Source organism: Opisthocomus hoazin, chromosome 5, assembly GCF_030867145.1.
Source record: "Opisthocomus hoazin isolate bOpiHoa1 chromosome 5, bOpiHoa1.hap1, whole genome shotgun sequence".
Taxonomy (NCBI): domain Eukaryota; kingdom Metazoa; phylum Chordata; class Aves; order Opisthocomiformes; family Opisthocomidae; genus Opisthocomus; species Opisthocomus hoazin.
In genome coordinates, this window is record NC_134418.1 from 10841730 (window position 1) to 10860873 (window position 19144).

At 42.4% G+C, this 19144-nt stretch overlaps 1 protein-coding gene across 2 annotated transcripts in view; it reads left to right on the top strand.

Moving 5' to 3' along the window:
* Positions 1-19144, top strand: part of FAM193A (family with sequence similarity 193 member A) — a 90273-nt gene that overhangs the window by 59458 nt on the left and 11671 nt on the right. For both annotated transcript variants that reach the window (XM_075420393.1, XM_075420392.1), the window contains 8 exons: positions 237-390; positions 492-671; positions 6179-6430; positions 9574-9772; positions 11048-11320; positions 11663-11945; positions 14143-14329; positions 15974-16204. In XM_075420393.1, coding sequence (XP_075276508.1) covers positions 237-390; positions 492-671; positions 6179-6430; positions 9574-9772; positions 11048-11320; positions 11663-11945; positions 14143-14329; positions 15974-16204 — 1759 coding nt within the window. The remainder of the gene's footprint in view (positions 1-236; positions 391-491; positions 672-6178; positions 6431-9573; positions 9773-11047; positions 11321-11662; positions 11946-14142; positions 14330-15973; positions 16205-19144) is intronic.

The following is a 19144-nucleotide window of genomic DNA, read 5'->3' on the forward strand; positions in this document are numbered from 1 at the left end:
TCTTATTTTTGATCAAGTCTGTCATTCAGGCATGCAACTACTATAGTGAGTAGGATTATATGGCAGGTTGCTTGATTTTACTTGTTTGAAAAAAAGAAAGACAATCCTTTGACTCCGAATTGGAACATTTATACGAGGGATGCCCTCAACCTTATTTCATTTTGGTGTTCTGGCTGCTTTCCCAATAACTGAGGTTACTGAGCACAGTGATTTATCTAAGCCTCTTTTCCCCTCAGCGGAAGCGATGATGAAGATGTTGCACCATTATCAGCAAAATTTGCTGATATCTACCCCCTGAATAATTATGACGATGCAGAGGTTGTAGCCAACATGAATGGAATTCACAGTGAGCTAAACGGCGGAGGTGAAAACATGACATTGAAAGATGAGGTACGTCATTTACAGTGTCATACCTCTTTCTGACAGTTGAATTGGCTTGCTGGAGAAAGGCCTGTCCTTCACCTCTATGTTAATGCGTTAATGTTGTCCAGTCTCCTCAGGTGAGCAGTACTAGCAGCAGTTCCTCAGAAGCAGATGATGAAGAAGCGGATGGGGAGAGCAGTGGTGAACCACCAGGGACTCAAAAGGAGGAAATGTCTCTAGGAAAAAGGGCATTAAGGAAAGACGAAGCAAAAATGGATAGTCCACCACCGTCTTACCCCAGTCAGCAGGTACAGTAATCTAAAAGAAACTCGTTTAGTAAATTAACTTTTGAAATGTGGCTGCTTGAACAGTAATACCTTTACATCTTGAATTAAATATTTAACTTTTAATATATTAAGTTATCAGTAGGTAGATATGGTACCTAAAATATTTTTCAGGTGATTACATATTGGCTAATATCTTCCTGTAGTCAAATCACATAATCACAGAATGGTTGGGGTTGGAAGGGACCTCTGTGGGTCATCTAGTCCAGCCCTCCTGCCGAAGCAGGGTCACCTACAGCAGGCTGCACAGGACCTTGTCCAGGCGGGTCTTGAATATCTCCAGAGAAGGAGACTCCACAACCTCCCTGGGCAGCCTGTTCCAGTGCTCCGTCACCCTCAGAGGGAAGAAGTTCTTCCTCATGTTTGGATGGAACTTCCTCTGCTTCAGTTTGTGCCCATTGCCCCTTGTCCTGTCGCTGGACACCACTGAAAAGAGTTTGGCCCCATCCTCCTGATACCCGCCTTTGAGATATGTATAAGCATATATTAGATCCCCTCACAGCCTTCTCTTCTTCAGGCTGAACAAACTCAGCTCCCTCAGCCTCTCTTCGTAGGAGAGATGCTGCAGTCCCCTCATCATCCTCGTAGCCCTCCACTGGACTCTCTCCAGTAGCTCCTCATCTTTCTTGAACCGGGGAGCCCAGAACTGGACACAGGACTCCAGATGGGGCCTCACTAGGGCAGTGTTGAGGGGAAGGAGAACCTCCCTCGAACTACTGGCCACACTCCTCTTGATGCACCCCAGGATCCCATTAGCTTTCTTGGCAGCCAGGGCACACTGCTGGCTCATGGTTAACCTGTCGTCCACCAGGACACCCAGGTCTCTCTCGGCAGAGCTGCTCTCCAGCAGGTCCGCCCCAAGCCTGTACTGATGCATGGGGTTGTTCCTCCCCAGGTGCAGGACCCTGCATTTGCCCTTGTTGAACTTCATCAGGTTCCTCTCTGCCCAACTTTCCAACCTGTCCGGGTCATGCTGAATGGCAGCACAGCGTTCTGGTGTATCTACCACTCCTCCCAGTTTGGTGTCATCAGCAAACTTGCTGAGGGTACATTCTAACTCTTCATCCAGGTCATTGATGAGTAAGTTAAACAAGACTGGGCCCAGTACTGACCCCTGGGGTCACCACTAGTTACCGACCTCCAACTAGACTCAGCGCCGCTGATGACAACCCTCTGAGTTCTGCCATTCAGCCAGTTCTCAATCCACCTCACTGACCACTCATCCAGCCCACGCTTCCTCAGCTTCCCTAGGAGGCTATTATGGGAGACAGTGTCAGAAGCCTTGCTGAAGTCGAGGTAGACAACATCCATGGCTCTCCCCTCATCTACCCAGCCAGTCATGCCATCCTAGAAAGCTATCAGATTGGTCATGCATGATTTCCCCTTGGTGAATCCATGCTGACTACTCCTGATGACCTTCTTTTCCTCCACTTGCTTGATGATGACCTCCAGGATAAGCTGCTCCATCACCTTTCCCAGGATGGAGGTGAGGCTGACCGGCTTGTAGTTCCCTGGGTCCTCCTTCTTGCCCTTTTTGAAGATTGGAGTGACATTGGCCTTTCTCCAGTCCTCAGGCACCTCTCCTGTCCTGCAGGACCTCTCAAAGATGATGGAGAGTGGCTCAGCAATGACATCCGCCAGCTCCCTCAGCACTCATGGGTGCATTCCATCGGGGCCCATGGATTTGTGGGCGTCCAGATCACTTAAGCGATCCCTCACACAATCCTCCTCGACCAAGGGAAGTCATTCTCTCTGTGGGCTTCTTCTCTTGCCTCCGGGGCCTGGGATTCCTGAGGGCCTGCCTTGGCACTGAAGACTGAAGCAAAGAAGGCATTCAGTAGCTCTGCCTTCTCTGCATCCTCCGTCACCAGGACACCCGCCTCATTCAGCAGTGGCCCCACATTGTCCCTAGCCTTCCTTTTGCTGCTGATGTAGTTGAAGAAGCTTCTTGTTGTTTTTGACATCCCTTGCCAGCTTCAATTCCAGGTGGGCTTTGGCCTTCCTCGTCGCATCCCTGCACACTCTGACCACATTCCTGTACTCTTCCCAAGTGGCCTGTCCCTCTTTCCACATTCCATGGACCTTTCTCTTCCACCTGATCTCCGCTAGAAGCTCCTTGTTTAACCATGCAGGTCTCCTGCCTCCTTTGCTCCATTTCTTTCTCAGGGGGATGCACCGCTCCTGAGCATGGAGGAAGTGACTTTTAAAAAGTGACCAGCACTCTTGGACACCCCTACCTTCGAGAGCCCTGGCCCACGGGATTCCTCCCAGTAGCTCCTTGAAGAGGCCAAAGTTAGCCCTCCTGAGGTCCAAGGTTTTGATCCTACTTATCACCCTGCTTCCTCCACGCAGGATCCTGAACTCGACCATTTCATGGTCACTGCAGCCGAGTCTACCTCCAACCTTCACAACTTCCACCAGTCCCTCCTTGTTTGTTAATACAGGGTCCAGCAGAGCTCCTTTCCTTGTTGGTTGCTCCACCACTTGCATCAGAAAGTTATCATCGATGCTCTGTAGGAACCTCCTGGATTGCGCCTGCCTAGCTGTGTCGTCTTCCCAGCTGATGTCAGGGTGGTTGAAGTCCCCCATGAGAACCAGGGCCTGTGACTGTGAGGCTGCTTGCAGCTGCCTGTAGAAGGCCTCATCAACTTCCTCCTCCTGGTCAGGTGGCCTGTAGTACACACCCTGTCCCTTAATTCTAACCCATAAGCTCTCAGATCCTGAAATATGTTAGTTTTATTGATGGTGGCTGCATTGAAAGGGGAAAAAAAGTTTATTCCTGCCTGTATGAATGAGAAACAGAAACTAAGAAGCATTTCTGCTTGGACATTTGAGCTTGGTCTTTGTTAAATGTTATTTGAAATTAATTTGGAGCAGTGGGGAAATGATGTGAATACTTAATTAACAAAACATTTCTTACTATTACCTCTGAGGACTAACATTCCCTGAGTAAATCCTGTGTAGTTAAATCCATTGCATAACTTGTGGCATGGGTCTTGGGGTAATTGATTTTTGTTTAAGTGGTTTATTGAAAGGACACCAAACCACCCAGAGAATGAAGCCTAGAGTATCTGCTCAGCAGGTAGTGGTACCTAGCTGAGCACCAAATCAAAGCATCTGATGGACTTCTCTTTGTGACTGTGTGGCTTTTAATCCGAGTTATCCTGCAGATACAACACGGGCTCACTGCTTTGAGAGAGAACGTGCCAGTCGCTTTTATTGCTTATTGTACAAAAGAATCCACATCGGAGGGGGCACCTTTGAAAGCTTAGACGACAGTCAGGTGGGAACTCCCACTAGATGTTCCCCTGTGGTTAGGATGTTTGTAAGGCTTTCCACTAGAAGTATTTTCTCATGTGTTGAGAGTATTAAACTACTTTTCTTTCAGCAAGTATGTTGAGATTTTTTTCTGTGTATGGCTGACCAATAGTATAGTACTTATACAGGCTGAGACCTCTATCAAACTAGTTTGAAACTGGTGAACAGATTCAGCATTTATTGTGGAAAATCAAATGAGATTATGTAAGTCTGCTTGCCTTAGGGAAACAAAATAAAATGCAGGATAAAAAGGCAGATTTAACCTTTCTCTCCTATGTTTTCTTTGAGGAAAAAGATTTTTCTCAGAATTGTTCTAAGGAATGCTTGATGGCTTTTCTTTTAGCCTGATTTTCTGGTCAGAGCTGAGGATCTACCTTGTAATGCTGCATTCAAGTGATTAATTTCACTGGCACTTTTTTTTGGAATTATCTTTTGAGGTTGCTCATTTATTCAGTATCTTTATTCCTCTTTGGATGCCTTTTCATGCTCAGTATCCAGAGGTTGGTCAGAATTGGATTTTGAATCTCACGATACTGTTTGACATCTTTTTTTTTTCCATTTTCATTTGTTAGTAGATAAGTAGTGTTTTCTTGATAATACTAATTTTTTAATGAGAAAGTTATGTTTTCCCTCTCTATACACCTAATTAATTCAGTCATTGTTTTTGGTTTATGAAATCTTTGGTTGTTAAAGTATACCTAGTGTCAAAGGTTGTAATGCTTTAAGTGATAACAAAGAGTTACTTGTTTCTGAGAGGAAGGCATATTTAAGAATACCACCTGTCAATTCTTTTCTACAAAGCTAAGTTAGCTATTGTTACTTTTTGGAAAAATGTGTACTCCCATATTGCTGGGAAGAAGTAGCATTTGGGAAGTGTTCCTGGTATTGCTTCTGGTAAAATTATCTTCCATTGAAATATCAGATGACCATGGCAGGAATAAGTACTGAGCTGAGAAGGAAATAGGGCTGCTCTTTCCTGGGCTGCTTTGCTTCCAAAGCCTTGAATCCTTTTGGGACAACAGAGGCTAATGATATCTTGAGATCAGTAAAAGGTTCTAATAAGGCATGTATTTCTCATGGTTGATGCAATTATGAGACTTTTTGTGAGAAATGTATGCTTCACACAATCACGGAATGGTTGAGTTTTTCAAAGCAAGATCCTCTACATAAGGTAGATCAGCACTGTGTCTGGTTGGGTTTCGAGCATCACCAAGGATAGAGGTTCTAGAGCTGCTGTGGGTAACATGTTCCAGGGTTCAACCACTCTCACAAGTAAAGGCTTTGAGTGGAATTTTCTGTATTTCAGCCTGTGCCTATTTCCTCCTGTCTTCTCATGGGATACCACTAGAAAGATGTCTGGCTTTGTCCTCTTTACCATCCTCTTCCCCACCTAGTCAGGGAACACAGGCTGAGAGGATCCCCCTGAGTCTTATCTCTTGAGACTGAACAGTCCCAGGTCTCTCACCCTCTCCTTGTATAACAGGTGCTCCAAGGCCTAAATCATCTTTCAGGTTGTTCCCTGGACTCACTGCAGTATGTCCGCGTCTCTCACTGGGGAGCCCAGAACTGGACCCAGCACTCCAGATATGTCTCACCAGTGCTGAGCAGAGGGGAAGGATGACCTCCCTTGATGTGTTGACAGTGTTCTGCCTAATGCAATTCAGGATTAATTCCAACTTTGTCAGCTGATCAACCCTTATTACTATTTTCCACACATACTGTTTTTCCATATGCTTGTAAAATTGTGGAAAATAGTAATCCAATTTGATTTTTTTTGAGTGGGGTAATTAACTGCTGGTAATGATCAAATGCAGTCAAGGTTCCTGTTCCTGTCTGTTCTTGATTATTTGTGTCAATATCTTGCTTGTTGTCACTGATATTGGACTTCAGATATCTGGATAGTATGAAATGCTGTCAATCTTTAGGGCATTCTTTTTTTGACTAAGATAAAGATTCTCCACTAGTGGTTTTACTTCACTACGAGGTTTTACCATTGGTATTAGATGAAAGAATTCTGTGGATGCTCTGAAATATTAATTGATGTACGTGAAAAGAAATAATATTTATCATTACTAAGAAAAAAGGATGGGAGAAATAGCTGATTTTATTGTCAGTTGAGTAGATTGAAGATTTTTTTTTTCCTCTCCTTACAGGCTGACCAAGGTCCAAATGCTTGTGAATGTCACGTTTGCAAACAGGAAGCCTCAGGTCTAACAGCCTCTGCACTTGCAACTGGACGCCTCCCTGCTGGCCACCAGTTCATGAATCCTGAAAAACCTGCACATCCTGCACTTCATCTTTATCCTCACATCCATGGACATATACCATTGCATACAATTCCTCATCTGCCTCGTCCACTTATCCATCCCACCTTGTATACAGCTTCTCCCTTTACACACAATAAGGTAAGCGTGACGAATGAGATGGGTGCATCGTGGTCCCAGGAAAAATACTGTATACCTGTATGAATCAGCGTGACTGAGTATCATTGAAACCATGAAAGTTGCTTTAGATTGTGGTCTGTTTATAGTAGTCGTTTTTGAGGGGATAGTGGGGGCTAGGGAACACACAGATTCAGAACTGGTGGCAGATTCATACAGCAGGGCTAAGGGTAGCTTTTGTCAGGAAGACTGACATTTTCCTTAATGTGATTAGAAAGAACGTGGAGTCAAAGGAGTCTTCAATGGTGGAAACAATAATGGCACTTTAGTCAGTGTGACAGGACTAATTAAATCTTCATTTCTTACATATTGACGGTCAAAATTTTATATTCCATCTTGGCAATAGTATCTTAAAGTTTCTAGCTCAGAATGTTAGTGATTTTTTTTTTGAGAAAATTAAGGTGTAGAAGTCTTTGTAAGGGGTTTTGTGCTTTGAGAGAACTTGCTTTTTTGAAGGCTCTGCAAAATTCTTTTGACCCAAAACTTGTAAGTAATAAACAAGAGAAAGATGTGGAACAAGGAACTGGGATCAGGTGACTACTTTTCAGGAGTATGAGTCAAAAGCAAGAATTACTCTTAATGTGGTGTTTCACATAGTGCTGAAATCGGTTGAACTGTGGGTGCTGCTGAAAGGGGCAAAGCCTTTGCCATTAGCTACATCTGTCATCTTCCTTTCATCTGGTCCAATGATCCTGTGGTTGCAAGGAGGGTAAATTAGTTCACTAAGATAATTATTACTCACTCTTACCATCCTTCTTAACTTCCACTTTGCTTTTTCCTGTCTTGGCAGTATACCTTCGTTATCTTTGTTGCAGTGCACCAGTTCCTTAACTGCAGTGTGCCAGCCTGCCATTTCTCAACAGCCCACTGCTGTTCTTTGAAAACCACTAATTGTTGTACCCCACCTTCCAGAGCAATCCTTCTAGAGCTCTTTTTACATCCCTGATAGCAGTCTACTCAAGCTCCCATCCACCTACTTAAGCTCCCATCCCTGACTTCTGCTGTCTTTCCTTTCAGAAGTCTGTTGTATAGTGGGACATCTGCAGCACACTGTCAAGGCTGCTCCAGAAGCCCCGTGCAGAGTAGCAGGCTGCGAGCACGGAGTACCTTCATAATGCAGGCCAGATCTGCATTAGCCAGATTAGCTCTGGCACAGCACCTGAACCAGCTGGGCTCCATGTATTTATGTTGTGCTGGAGCTAGAAAGACATATGTGGAAGCTGAAGCTTTAGGGAGCTTTTACCTTGGAAGAGCCAGCTGAATTCAGCAGAGCTAGTAGTGAATGAGTTCGGAAGTCTGGCTGGATCAAGCTTGGTTCATCATGCGTAGGCTGTTTTGCCCTGTGAAGTGTGTGTTTGTACCCATGTATATGAGTTTTCTTTTATGCAGGGTATTCCAGCCCCTCCAACCTTCACCTTTAGTCAGATAATGAAAATCCTTTTATATAGAAAAAGGAGACTGGGTATGTAAGTAGTCTGCTTGGCCGTGACTGTTTAGACTTCTATGTCTGAAATGTCGTTGGACTCAGGTGATATTTTTAATACCTATATCTACTTCTGCATAGCTTCTCATTGTATCAAATCTAGTGCAAAAATAGAACAAAATCACTTTTCCTTGCCTTTTTTTAAAGTGATAGTAATTGAACATAATGCTTGCATTGCACAAGGTCTCTGGAAGAAAGTTACATTTTAGAATGTGAATAAATAATTCACAGAATCACAGAGTGTTAGGGGTTGGAAGGCACCTCTGTTGACCATCTAGTCCAACCTCCCTGCCAAAGCAGGGTCACCTACAGCAGGCTGCACAGGACCTTGTCCAGGCGGGTCTTGAATATCTCCAGAGAAGGAGACTCCACAACCTCCCTGGGCAGCCTGTTCCAGTGCTCTGTCACCCTCAGAGGGAAGAAGTTCTTCCTCATGTTTGGATGGAACTTCCTCTGCTTCAGTTTGTGCCCGTTGCCCCTTGTCCTGTCTCTGGGCACCACTGAAAAGAGTCTGGCCCCATCCTCCTGACACCCACGCTTGAGATATTTATAAGCATTTATAAGGCCCCCTCTCAGCCTTCTCTTCTTCAGGCTGAACAAGCCCAGCTCCCTCAGCCTTTCCTCATAGGAGAGATGCTCCAGTCCCTGGAGACTATCCAATAGTTCCTCATCTTTCTTGAGCTGTCCAATAATTCCTCATCTTTCTTGAACTGGAGAGCCCAGAACTGGACACAGGACTCCAGATGCAGCCTCACCAGGGGGAAAAAAAACAAAACAAAACAACAACAAAAAAAACCCACCACAAATTATGCAGTCGAGTTTCCTGCATTTGGGGAAATCGCAGGGGTCAGCACACCCGGAGTGCGAACTGTGAGCCTCACATTGGGAAAACAACCTGCCTGATTGTGGTGTCTGCCGTAGAGATGGTGGTGTCTCCCCCTGATTTCAGCTAGAAGAAATGGGGTGTGCCAGAACAACTTGCCTCTAGAAAACAAGTGTGTATTCCCTTTTTTTTTTTCCCTAGTTGCTTCTTAGAATAAAAGGGTGTACTCCTTGCCGGTTAAGTTATAAGTTAGGAACCTGTTAATACTTGGAGATGAAAAAGGCAGAAGAATATGATCAAATAATAAGTGCTTTATTTCTTTTTCTACTGTGCTGATTTTCAATCATGAAGTGTTTGCAATCCCTTTATCACAATTGTCTTATGTGGTAATGATTATTGTGTCACAGAGGATTGGTTTTGGCAGCTTGGGCTTTGAAAGGTAATAATTCCTAACAAGTTCTGCATTCATACAAATACTGGTTTTAATTAAAAATGAGGGCCAACTAATACATATTAACCCAAGTATTTTTGGAGAACGCTTCTGTATTCATCAGTTAACTGAATCTAAAAGCAATGTTTGTGATTATAAAATATATACATATACATACAATCTGTGTAATATGTTATCCGCATTAAAAGTCAACAAACCAGTCTTTTTATCGTTCTGGGAAGTATTGTTTATTACACTTAGCTTTTTATAATGCCTTTCACAATTGAAACACTGCGATTTGAATTTTGCTGTTGGAGTGTCTGTGTAAGCAAACAGAATATTAATGAGGCAAATACTCTTCATTTTTGTAGGCATTACCGCCAGCTCCAGTTCAGAATCATACAAACAAGCATCAAGTATTCAATGCATCTCTCCAAGATCATATTTATCCAAGCTGTTTTGGGAGCACTCCAGATTGGAATAGCTCTAAATTTATAAGTCTTTGGGGATCAGAGATGATGAATGACAAGAACTGGAATCCTGCTACATTTTTGCCTGATACAATTCCTGGTGAGGGTTTGTTACTACTTCAGACTGACTAGTTAAAAGCCTTGTGTTTTGAAATGGAGTGTGGCACTTTTTTCTGGGAATGGTAGGTTTCGTCATCATGGTTTTATAAGATGGAATTCTGGCAGAGGTTTGCTGCCACTTCTGTTCCAGTGGGGCTGAAAATTGAAAAATAAGTTCTTACGTACTGGGGAGAGGATGCTAAAGGCAAATAGCACGCTTTTCCACCTGCGGTGATTGTAGAGATATTTTTGTTTTCAGAAGTTTAGAATTGCAAATGGGAATTAAAGGGAAACTTAAATAAATTTTGGTCTTCTACCACAAAGGCCTGCTCTTGTCCTACAAGGTTGTAAGAGCACTGGTGACATGGTACTACATGCTGCCACTTATAATGCACGGAGATAACTGCGTTGTCATGCAAAAAGACAGAGGCAGAAGTCAAGCAAAAGATTAATTAAATACAGGAAGCCTTTGGAAATACTAATGGTTAAAGTGAAAGAGAATAGAAGAGACATGACATCTGTAGATAATATATCTTTCCATTCACATCATAGCAAATATTAAAATGCCTTTTTTATTTTATTTGACTGGTATGCAACAAGAAGCTTGGTTTTGTGTGCTGGCTTTTTCAAGACTGATCTGTCGCTAGCTTGTGTCAAGCAACTACAGTGATATTTAAAAGGAAAGGCATTAAAAACCTCCTTAAAACTTCCCTAGTAGCATAGCTCATCCATTTACAAGTGTAGTTACGGGTGGCTGTTCCACAGATGGTTAGTGGCAAGCTTGTGTGGAAGGTCTGTCACAAAGATGTTACTGTAGTTAGCTGGAATTACCGATATGTAAAGATAAGACTTATGATCTTATATTGATAGAAGAGTATGTTGCTCCTGCTTATAATTGTTGCATGGCTATCCTGGACTTCAGATATTGAAGCTTCTGTACTTACGACGTAAAATGGTGTCCAATTTAAATTTTTTAAATTATAAGTGTATAAAGATATCTGTAGCATCTTTGCTTGTTAACACACATTTAGTAGTGTTCTTAAAATTTTAACTTTAAGGCTTGTGACTTCTGCTCTGAGACTTCTTAGCACTTACTGTTGCAGGTATGTTATTTGGGGAAGAGGAAGGGGGAGAGGAGGATTACTTCACTAATCCTGCCAAGCCAACACTAAGAATATATCCTTGCTTGTCTGCTTTTAAATTATTGAGTGTTTAATTCTAAATGCCATGAAGACAATTCTGTGATTCTTAATTACTATGTGTGTTTCAATTGAAGGGAGTGATATATTAGCACCAGCACTCTCAGAAATAAGACCCGAAGCACTTCCTACCACATCTAGCAATGAAGCAACAGCAGTTACTGACAGCAAAGAGAAAAAAAACGCTGCAAAGAAGAAATGTCTGTACAATTTCCAGGATGCCTTTATGGAAGCTAATAAAGTTGTCATGGCAACCTCTTCTGCCACTTCTTCTGTCTCCTGCACAGCTACTACAGTGCAGTCAAGCAGCAACCAATTCAAAGTATCATCCAAGAGACCTTCATCGATAGGTAAGGATTTGTAATTCACATACAGCTTAGTAACTGAATCAAGTACATTTAGGTAACCATAAATATTTATGTGTGTTTATTCTAGTAATATTATGTATCTTGATGATTTTCATTGTTCTCTGGTCTTGCTACTCTTGAGTTGTAGTCCCTGTACTCCTGGATTAAAGAACTTTGTAAAAGACCTTGGTATTATAGTTTTGGACTGAACAGAAAGGTGTTGAAATACTACCGTATTTTTACAGAAGCAGAGAACATCCATCACTTTGGGTGATTGTTTGGGTAGTTAGTGGAGACTTGTTAATTATTTTTAATTGTAAGTGGTTTCTTTTTTCCCCAATTTAGGTGAAGTGTTCCACAATATTAACAAAGAGGACCATAGACATTCTGCCCCAGTTGCACCACGAAATAGTCCTACCAGTTTGGCATCCCTTCCTTCACTGTCTCCTGCTGCACTGTCTCCAGCCTCTACACCACATCTTCCGAATCTTGCTGCTCCTTCTTTCCCCAAAACTGCTGCAACAGCCCCTGGATTTGTGGATCCTCATTCAGGTCTTTGTCCTACTACAGTTGCACCTCCTACTTCAACAACAGACAGCTCTGTAAGTGCCCCACCAAGTGTCTGCAGGTAAGTTCGTTTCTATTGTTGTTCTTTTTTGTAGTAGAAGGGGAATTAAAATACAGACACCTCTTCTCCTGTGCCAATGGTTGTAGCATGAAAGAGCAGCTGTGTTCAGCAGATGAGACCGTGTTCTGATACTTAGAAGGTAACTTGATGTGAGACTTTACAGATATAATTCCTGTTGCAGAATCGACTTACTGAGTTTAGAGGCTGAAAAACAAGTGTTCAGAAATGTGGCTTGGCGTCAATAAATCAAGCCATATTCTTTCTTACTCTGTCATTGTCAGCAGTGATTGCTGCTGCTGAGGCACAAACCTGTTGTATAACATATCTGTTTTCCATCATTTTGGCATTGCATGGCAAGCAAGAATAAAAAGCTGTGAAAACTTTCAGGAGTCTGTAGACAAATTTAGCTCAAACTATAAAAAGGTCATGCACTGTCTTGAAACCTGCCACATAGTAACACATTTTCCTGGCTGCACTTCAGACTTTTTAGGTATCAGTCCCACTATTTATACAGTAGGTGTAGTGTGGAAGGATGTTCTGATTTTCGAAGGTTTTTAAAGGTCTTGGAGGAGAGTTTGGTGGAGCTGTCTTCTGGTAGTGTTATGTCTTGTGGCAGACAGACAATGGTGCCAACTCTTCGATATGTCTGATGGTTCCAGGCAGAGTCATTGCTCTGAGTACTGTGACCTGTAGGGCTGTGATCATGGTTGCTATGAATGTAGTCTCCTGGCTATTGCAGTAGTTTTCAGAAGATTATGTGGGATTTAGGCAGAGTTAGATAACTGCATACCTGAATTGCTTCTGAAAATGCCCTTATTTCTGTTACCAACTAGTTTTATTGATGATATCACAAAATAAGTAACTGTTCTTTCATGCTTGAGAAATTATTGCAGTTTTATAAAGAAACTTCCTCACCTAGTGCAGGGGAAGATTTGAATATAGGCTATTTAATACAATAGAAACTCAACTTTTATAATCATCTGCAGGTGCTAATATGATAAAGTAACTTTAGTTAGTAAGGAATGAACTAGGAGAGAACCCAGGAAACAATTACTGTAGTCTATATGAATCGGTGATGTGCTATAATGGGAAAACTGCTTTATGCTCTAGTCTTTCAGTCTGGCAACTGAGCGACAGAAGTAATGAAGCCTTGATTTCTAGGGAATTGTATCAGTTACCCCAGCACATGCTACTGCACCGTGCTGCTGGATGCTGTAATGCTAACTCTCCACAGGCAAGAAACAGTGATGCAAGGGCTGCTCAAGCTGACTAGTCAGAATGTTTGCACTGACATATATCTCCTGTTACATGCAACAGCTTTGCATGCCTCTTCCTTGACGAGGATACTGAAGCTGAACAGTCTTTCATTCTGTCCTGGTCACTAATTCTTGACGAACTTATGGGGGTGGGGGGGCGGGGAAGGGAGGTTAGAAGGCAGATTCACATATACTTTGCAGATAAGACATGTTATGGACTGTTTACAACTTTCTAACATAAGAACAAGGAGATACTAATGCTAGACAAGTGGATTTTTTAAAAATACTTATTGAAACAAGATCACATCAATTTTTTAAGAACTGGCCTTCGCTGGGTGCAGATTTATGGAGAGCTCTGGAGGGAATAAACTGCTATGTAGCTGCTTATTGAAGAGACATGCTAGTATTTCCCCTTGAAAATAAAGGTGCAAACAGGGTAATGGGAACATTTTGGTTTTAGCTGACCTTGAATTTTCTATTTAAGTCAGGAGCTTGAAAAATCTGTCTAAAACCAGGGGATTTTAGAAAAAAGTTGAGTACTTTGCCACTGCACAGCTCTCTTCAGACCACAAGTGATGAGATGGGTAGCAGTTTCAAAACCATTCCATTTAAAAAAGCTAAAATCACTACTTTAGGAACTATTTTAGCTGTTTAAAGCCAGGAAGAACAATTCCAAAACTCACTCTCTAGGCTTCTCGCTCAGTGAGTCACACATAAATCACTTTCCCATGTATCATCTTATCTTGCTGCTTGGTTTTGAACATCTCCATCTGCAAACTGCTGGATTAAGGCTTTAGGATTTGATACATCACTGGTCACTGATAGCCCAGTTTGAGAGTCATTGTTCCTGGTAGATGTACGTATAATCTCTATGTTTTTTTTCAAATACCTTATTTATTATAATCTAGAGTTTTTATAAGCTTTTTCTTAATTTAACATAGTGATCCTGATTGTGAGGGCCATCGCTGTGAGAACAGTAACACATATGATCATCAACAGTATGATGGAGAGGAGAGCCAAGATGAAGACAGCTGTTCAGAGCATAGCTCCAGTACCTCAACATCCACAAATCAGAAGGAAGGAAAATACTGTGACTGCTGTTACTGTGAGTTCTTCGGCCATGGAGGAGTAAGTTGTTGGATTTTAATTTTTTTTTTAATTGCTTGTTTGTCACTTACTCATCATTGATTGCATGTGATTTGTCAGACAGCAACTAAGAGGGTGGCATTGGAGCTCACTCAAGAGAAGTAGTAAAAGGAGCATGGTTAGAAAGTAATTTTCCTTTTTGAAATAAAGAACTGAAACAAATCTTTCTACTTGAAAGCAATTCAAGAACAATAAAAATGACTAAAAGATTTAGGAAGCAACTGACTCAGGTAATAGATACCATGTTTGACTGAAACTGCAAACAGGGCATTTTACAGAATTCATGCACCCATCTGTAGTACTGTAATTATAAATAATGTGATGAGTTTGGGTAAAAGTACATTTAATATAGGATGTCTTTTTAAATGTTCGTGGCAATTTGAGCTATTCTGCTATCTGTAAAATTAGGAATCATCAAAGTATTCACTTAGATTTTTTTTTTTTTTTTTAAGAAAAAAAAAAAATCTTACCTAGAACTTAGGCGGTGTAAGCTTAAATTATACTTCTATCAAAGGAAAACCCAAACAGCATTTTCCCTGTTTTCAATATTATGAACAATTTTCTTTACTGGTGCATTTTGATAGGCACTGACTTGTATTTGTATTTAAAGGATGTTTTGAAGAAATTATGAAGTTCTAAAGTATGCAGGTTATACAAAATCTTTCCCTTATGTTCTTTGTTTTAATACTTAACGCTTTGAAGCATCCTTAACTTCATACCAGTAACATGGCTAGTGAATTCTTGTATCTTTTCATTTGCACAAATGAAATACTAAAAGCTGTTAAGTTACCACATTAATTTTTTTCATAACTTAAAACTTCATTTTCCTGCTGGCCTCATTTGTAAATCTGTGTATAGTCTGTTTCAATAATCAGTTAACTAGTCGAATTTGAGTCTCTGGTGTTTTTTTTCCTATTTGAAGTAAAAGTGTAGTTTATTGGCCGTGCGTTTGATCAGTTTGCTGAAGTGGCAGAACACTACAGGATTTTTAAGTTAATGGGCTTTGCTCGTTTAAGGAGTTGAACTGGTGTAACTCCAAACAGATGGTCACCGGATCTGGTGCAGGAGGGGAGAGGGTGAGGCAGCAGGAGGGGTAGAGGAACGAGGGGCTGAGAGGCCAGAGCAGTGGATGGGAATACAGGTAGGAAACATGACACAAGGATTCGACTTGCAGCAGTCTTAACAAGTTATTGATGCGACTCTGCTGGAGGTCTGCTGGCACGCTTCAGTGCAGGGTAATCAAACCTTCAGTTACAGCCCAGAGGCCCCTGTAGCCCAAACACTGAAAGAGACTTTGCAGAAGATGGAAACAGCAGCAAATGTCAGCGCCTTTCAAATTTTCAAATGTGGTATACCGATCACAGGAGAATATAGAAACCTCTTTTCTTGCTTTTGAAGGCATTTCTTTCAGTTGGAAAATAGAGTTCACAAGCTAGCACCAAGTCTGACAGGTTTGTTGCCTGTGAAATACACGTTTAGGTACACCTACAAACAGTAAGGAGTTTGATATTCAGGTTTGGGCCTTCCATGTTATTTGAAGGTCTCTAAAATTTCAAAATCTTAACAAGTCTTAGATCAGTGAAATTTTTACGTTTAGTCACTAAATTTTTGTCTCGTATTCTTCAGCCTCCAGCTGCACCAACCAGTCGAAATTATGCAGAGATGCGAGAGAAGCTTCGTTTACGGCTAACAAAAAGGAAGGAGGAACAGCCGAAGAAACCAGATCAGATCTCTGAAAGGGAAAGTGTTGTTGACCATCGAAAGGTGGAAGACTTGCTACAATTTATAAACAGCTCTGAAACCAAACCAGTAAGCAGTTCACGGGCAGCCAAGCGAGCCAGACATAAGCAAAGAAAGGTAAGACGTAAGAGTATGTTTATCCTAGACCTCATGTTTTTGAATCTGTGCACTCTCTGTAAGTATACTGCTGTATACTGTCTTTATAATAATGGTACAGTAGTTTTCTGTGTAGTTTGTGGTACACTGCCTGTTTGTGTATACACAGCTGGCTTACCTGTTCTGGTGCTACCTGAGGAGTTTAATAGGCTGGGAAGATTCGTCACAATGTCGTTGTCGTATGTTTTGTTGCAAGTCGGCTTTATATTGGAGTTTCCCACACTTCAGAAAGCTATTTCTAAGTGTCAGAAATGTTAAGAATTTGATTGTTTTGTAGAATTGACATTTAAAAGTGGGGGAAGTTAGAAAATTAATGTTTCTTTATTGGGATAACGGTTATGATACAGTACCTCTGTAGGAAACCAGGAAACATAAGGTCAGTGCTTTTATGACAGAGGAAGAGTCAAGATTTGCTATTTTTAGGATGATTGCACGGGGCACCTTACTGTCCTGATTGAAAGGGGTTAAGTGCTGTGCCACGTGATAGCATGAGGGGCTATCCCAAGCCAGACTGAAGAGGCAAGTTGCAGAGAGGGGGCAGGGAAGAAAATATTACATGTTGCTTTCAAATGGAAATTAGTAAAAACATTTATAAAAAAACTCCAATATGTAACAGTGAAATTGGTTTTTGAAAACAATACTTGCTGAGTTAATAGAGAAAATATATATCTTTTTTTCCAAGTTGAACAAGCAGAAAATTGGCTTCTCTTACTGCAGTTCAAGTATCAGCCTTAGGTATAAAGTTCAAGGCGCAATGAGATTGGTTGCTGAATGATTTTGAGTTCTGGTAAGCACATTGGGTGGCTGCACTGTAAATATTTTTTGTTTGTGGATTTCCTTGCTGGCACTAATTCTGCATTCTTTAAATGTTTCCGTGGGTTTGGAGGACCTGATGTTCACAAGTTATATTCTTTATATTCATGTTGTAGCACTATTCAGCAACTTGAGGGCTAAGCCAGTTATTTATAGGCAAAATTCACTTTGCTCTTTGCGTTTGCTTTGCAATGCAGTTTGAGTGTAAGAAGTGGAAGATTCTCACAGGGTTTTTTGCATGATTTCTAGAACGGTGAAAAAGTAATCCCATATAGGCACTTCTAAATGCGGAAGAAAATAAATGGACATGATTGTTCTCAGTGTATGCCTTTCTTTCATTTTGCTAATGATGCAAGATCAATGCTGCGCAGCAAAGTTTTAGGCATTTGTAGTAATGGCTGGAAAAAAAGCCCTTGTGTCTCTGTTTCATGTGGTTAATGAACTTGTGGCTGACAACAGAAAACTTTACCGTTCTTATTATTTTTGACAACTTTTAATGTAGCTTTAATGTACTTAGTGTTTTTCTGTAAAACGTTTTTAATCATTGCTCTTCCTAATGTTCATGAACACTGAAACAGAGCAACTCTGCTATCATAGCAAGAGAACAGGTAAATGATGCCACATGGTGCAAACCTGAATTACCTTAGTAGTACATGCAGTTGTTGAGAATTGTCCTGGGTTCGGCCAGGACAGGGTTAATTTTCACCGGACTCCAGGAAGTGGCACAGCCCGGGGGTGGGGGCTGACCCCACCTGGCCAAACAGAGCCCGGTATTCCATACCATGTGACGTCACGCTGGGTTCTGGGGGGAGGGGGCGGCGCGGCGGGAACTCACTCTCGCAGCTCGGGAGCGTGCGGCGCCGGTGCGGTCCGAGAGAGCGGGTCTGTTTTTTTTTTTTTTCGTGTTTTCTCCTTATCTGTATCGTTGTTGTTCCTGTTTCCCTCTGCTGTTCTGTTAAACTGCCCTTATCCCGACCCACCAGTTTCTGCCTCTTTCTTTTCATTCTCCTCCGCACGCCGGCGGGGGGAGGGGTGGCCGCGTGGCGCTTTTGTTGCCAGCGGCAGCCGAACCAAAACATTAAATTGGCGCCCAACGTGGGGCAGGGATAACGGCAGGGCTGAGCAGCGGGTGTTAAAACTGTTTTCTTAGATTTGCTTAAATTTTGTTATACGCATTTTTCTGTGTTAAGTAGTCGTCGGTAAAAAAGAAACAAAATGTTTCTGACTTTGATCAAGTGGCTCTGCTATGTAAATCCGTACTTGCACTATGTGTTCATTGCCATGCTGTTCATCATGGCTGGGAAGAAGATCAGGATGATTTTCCTCTACTGTACGATATCGACTTATAACATGATAGCATCACTGTGTATGAAATTAGGCTTGTATTTGCATGCGGCACTGCGGTCATTTCCGTACCTCGGGTCCTATGTCTTAGAATTTGTGAATAATCAAACCCAGTCTGTGGGGAAAACCGAAGGGGATACCTTCCCCCCCTCTTTCCCTCAGGCTGGTCCTAACGGCTTTTGAGAATTTCGAGTACCCGTGGGATGCTCAGGCCAGCACTCTCCTTTTGTTTTGCCTCCTGAACGGGTTGCAGGTTTTGTTTAGGGTTAAGCAAGTCGTTAAGACCATCGTGCAGAGACCTGCCCCGGGGCCGGATAGCTGTGAGTGGCTGGGTGTGTGGGACAGCATGGGCAAGTACCTAGGGCAGTGGACACCCCCGATGTTTTTTAAACTCACCCCTGAGCAAGTACAGAATCCGGAAAAGCTAGTAAATTATCTGCAAAAAGTGTGCTGCCACCCTGGGAACTCCAGAGAGACACAGATCACCGCAATGTGCTGGGGTCTGGCCCACGCCTACCGAGCCCTGTTCAACACTGTTCAGTGCCTTAAAGGGGAAAGGGGGGGAAGCAAAGCGGCAGGCGCTGCGACTGGCACTGCCCCCCCAGCCGGGCCTGCAGCCCCTCCAGCCCAGCAGGCAGTCACAGCCCCCCCAACCGGCACCACGGCTGCTGCAGCCACTGGTGTGGTCCCGGCTCCTGTGGCGGGCACGGCAGCTGCTGCAGCTCCAGCCACAGGCACAGTGAC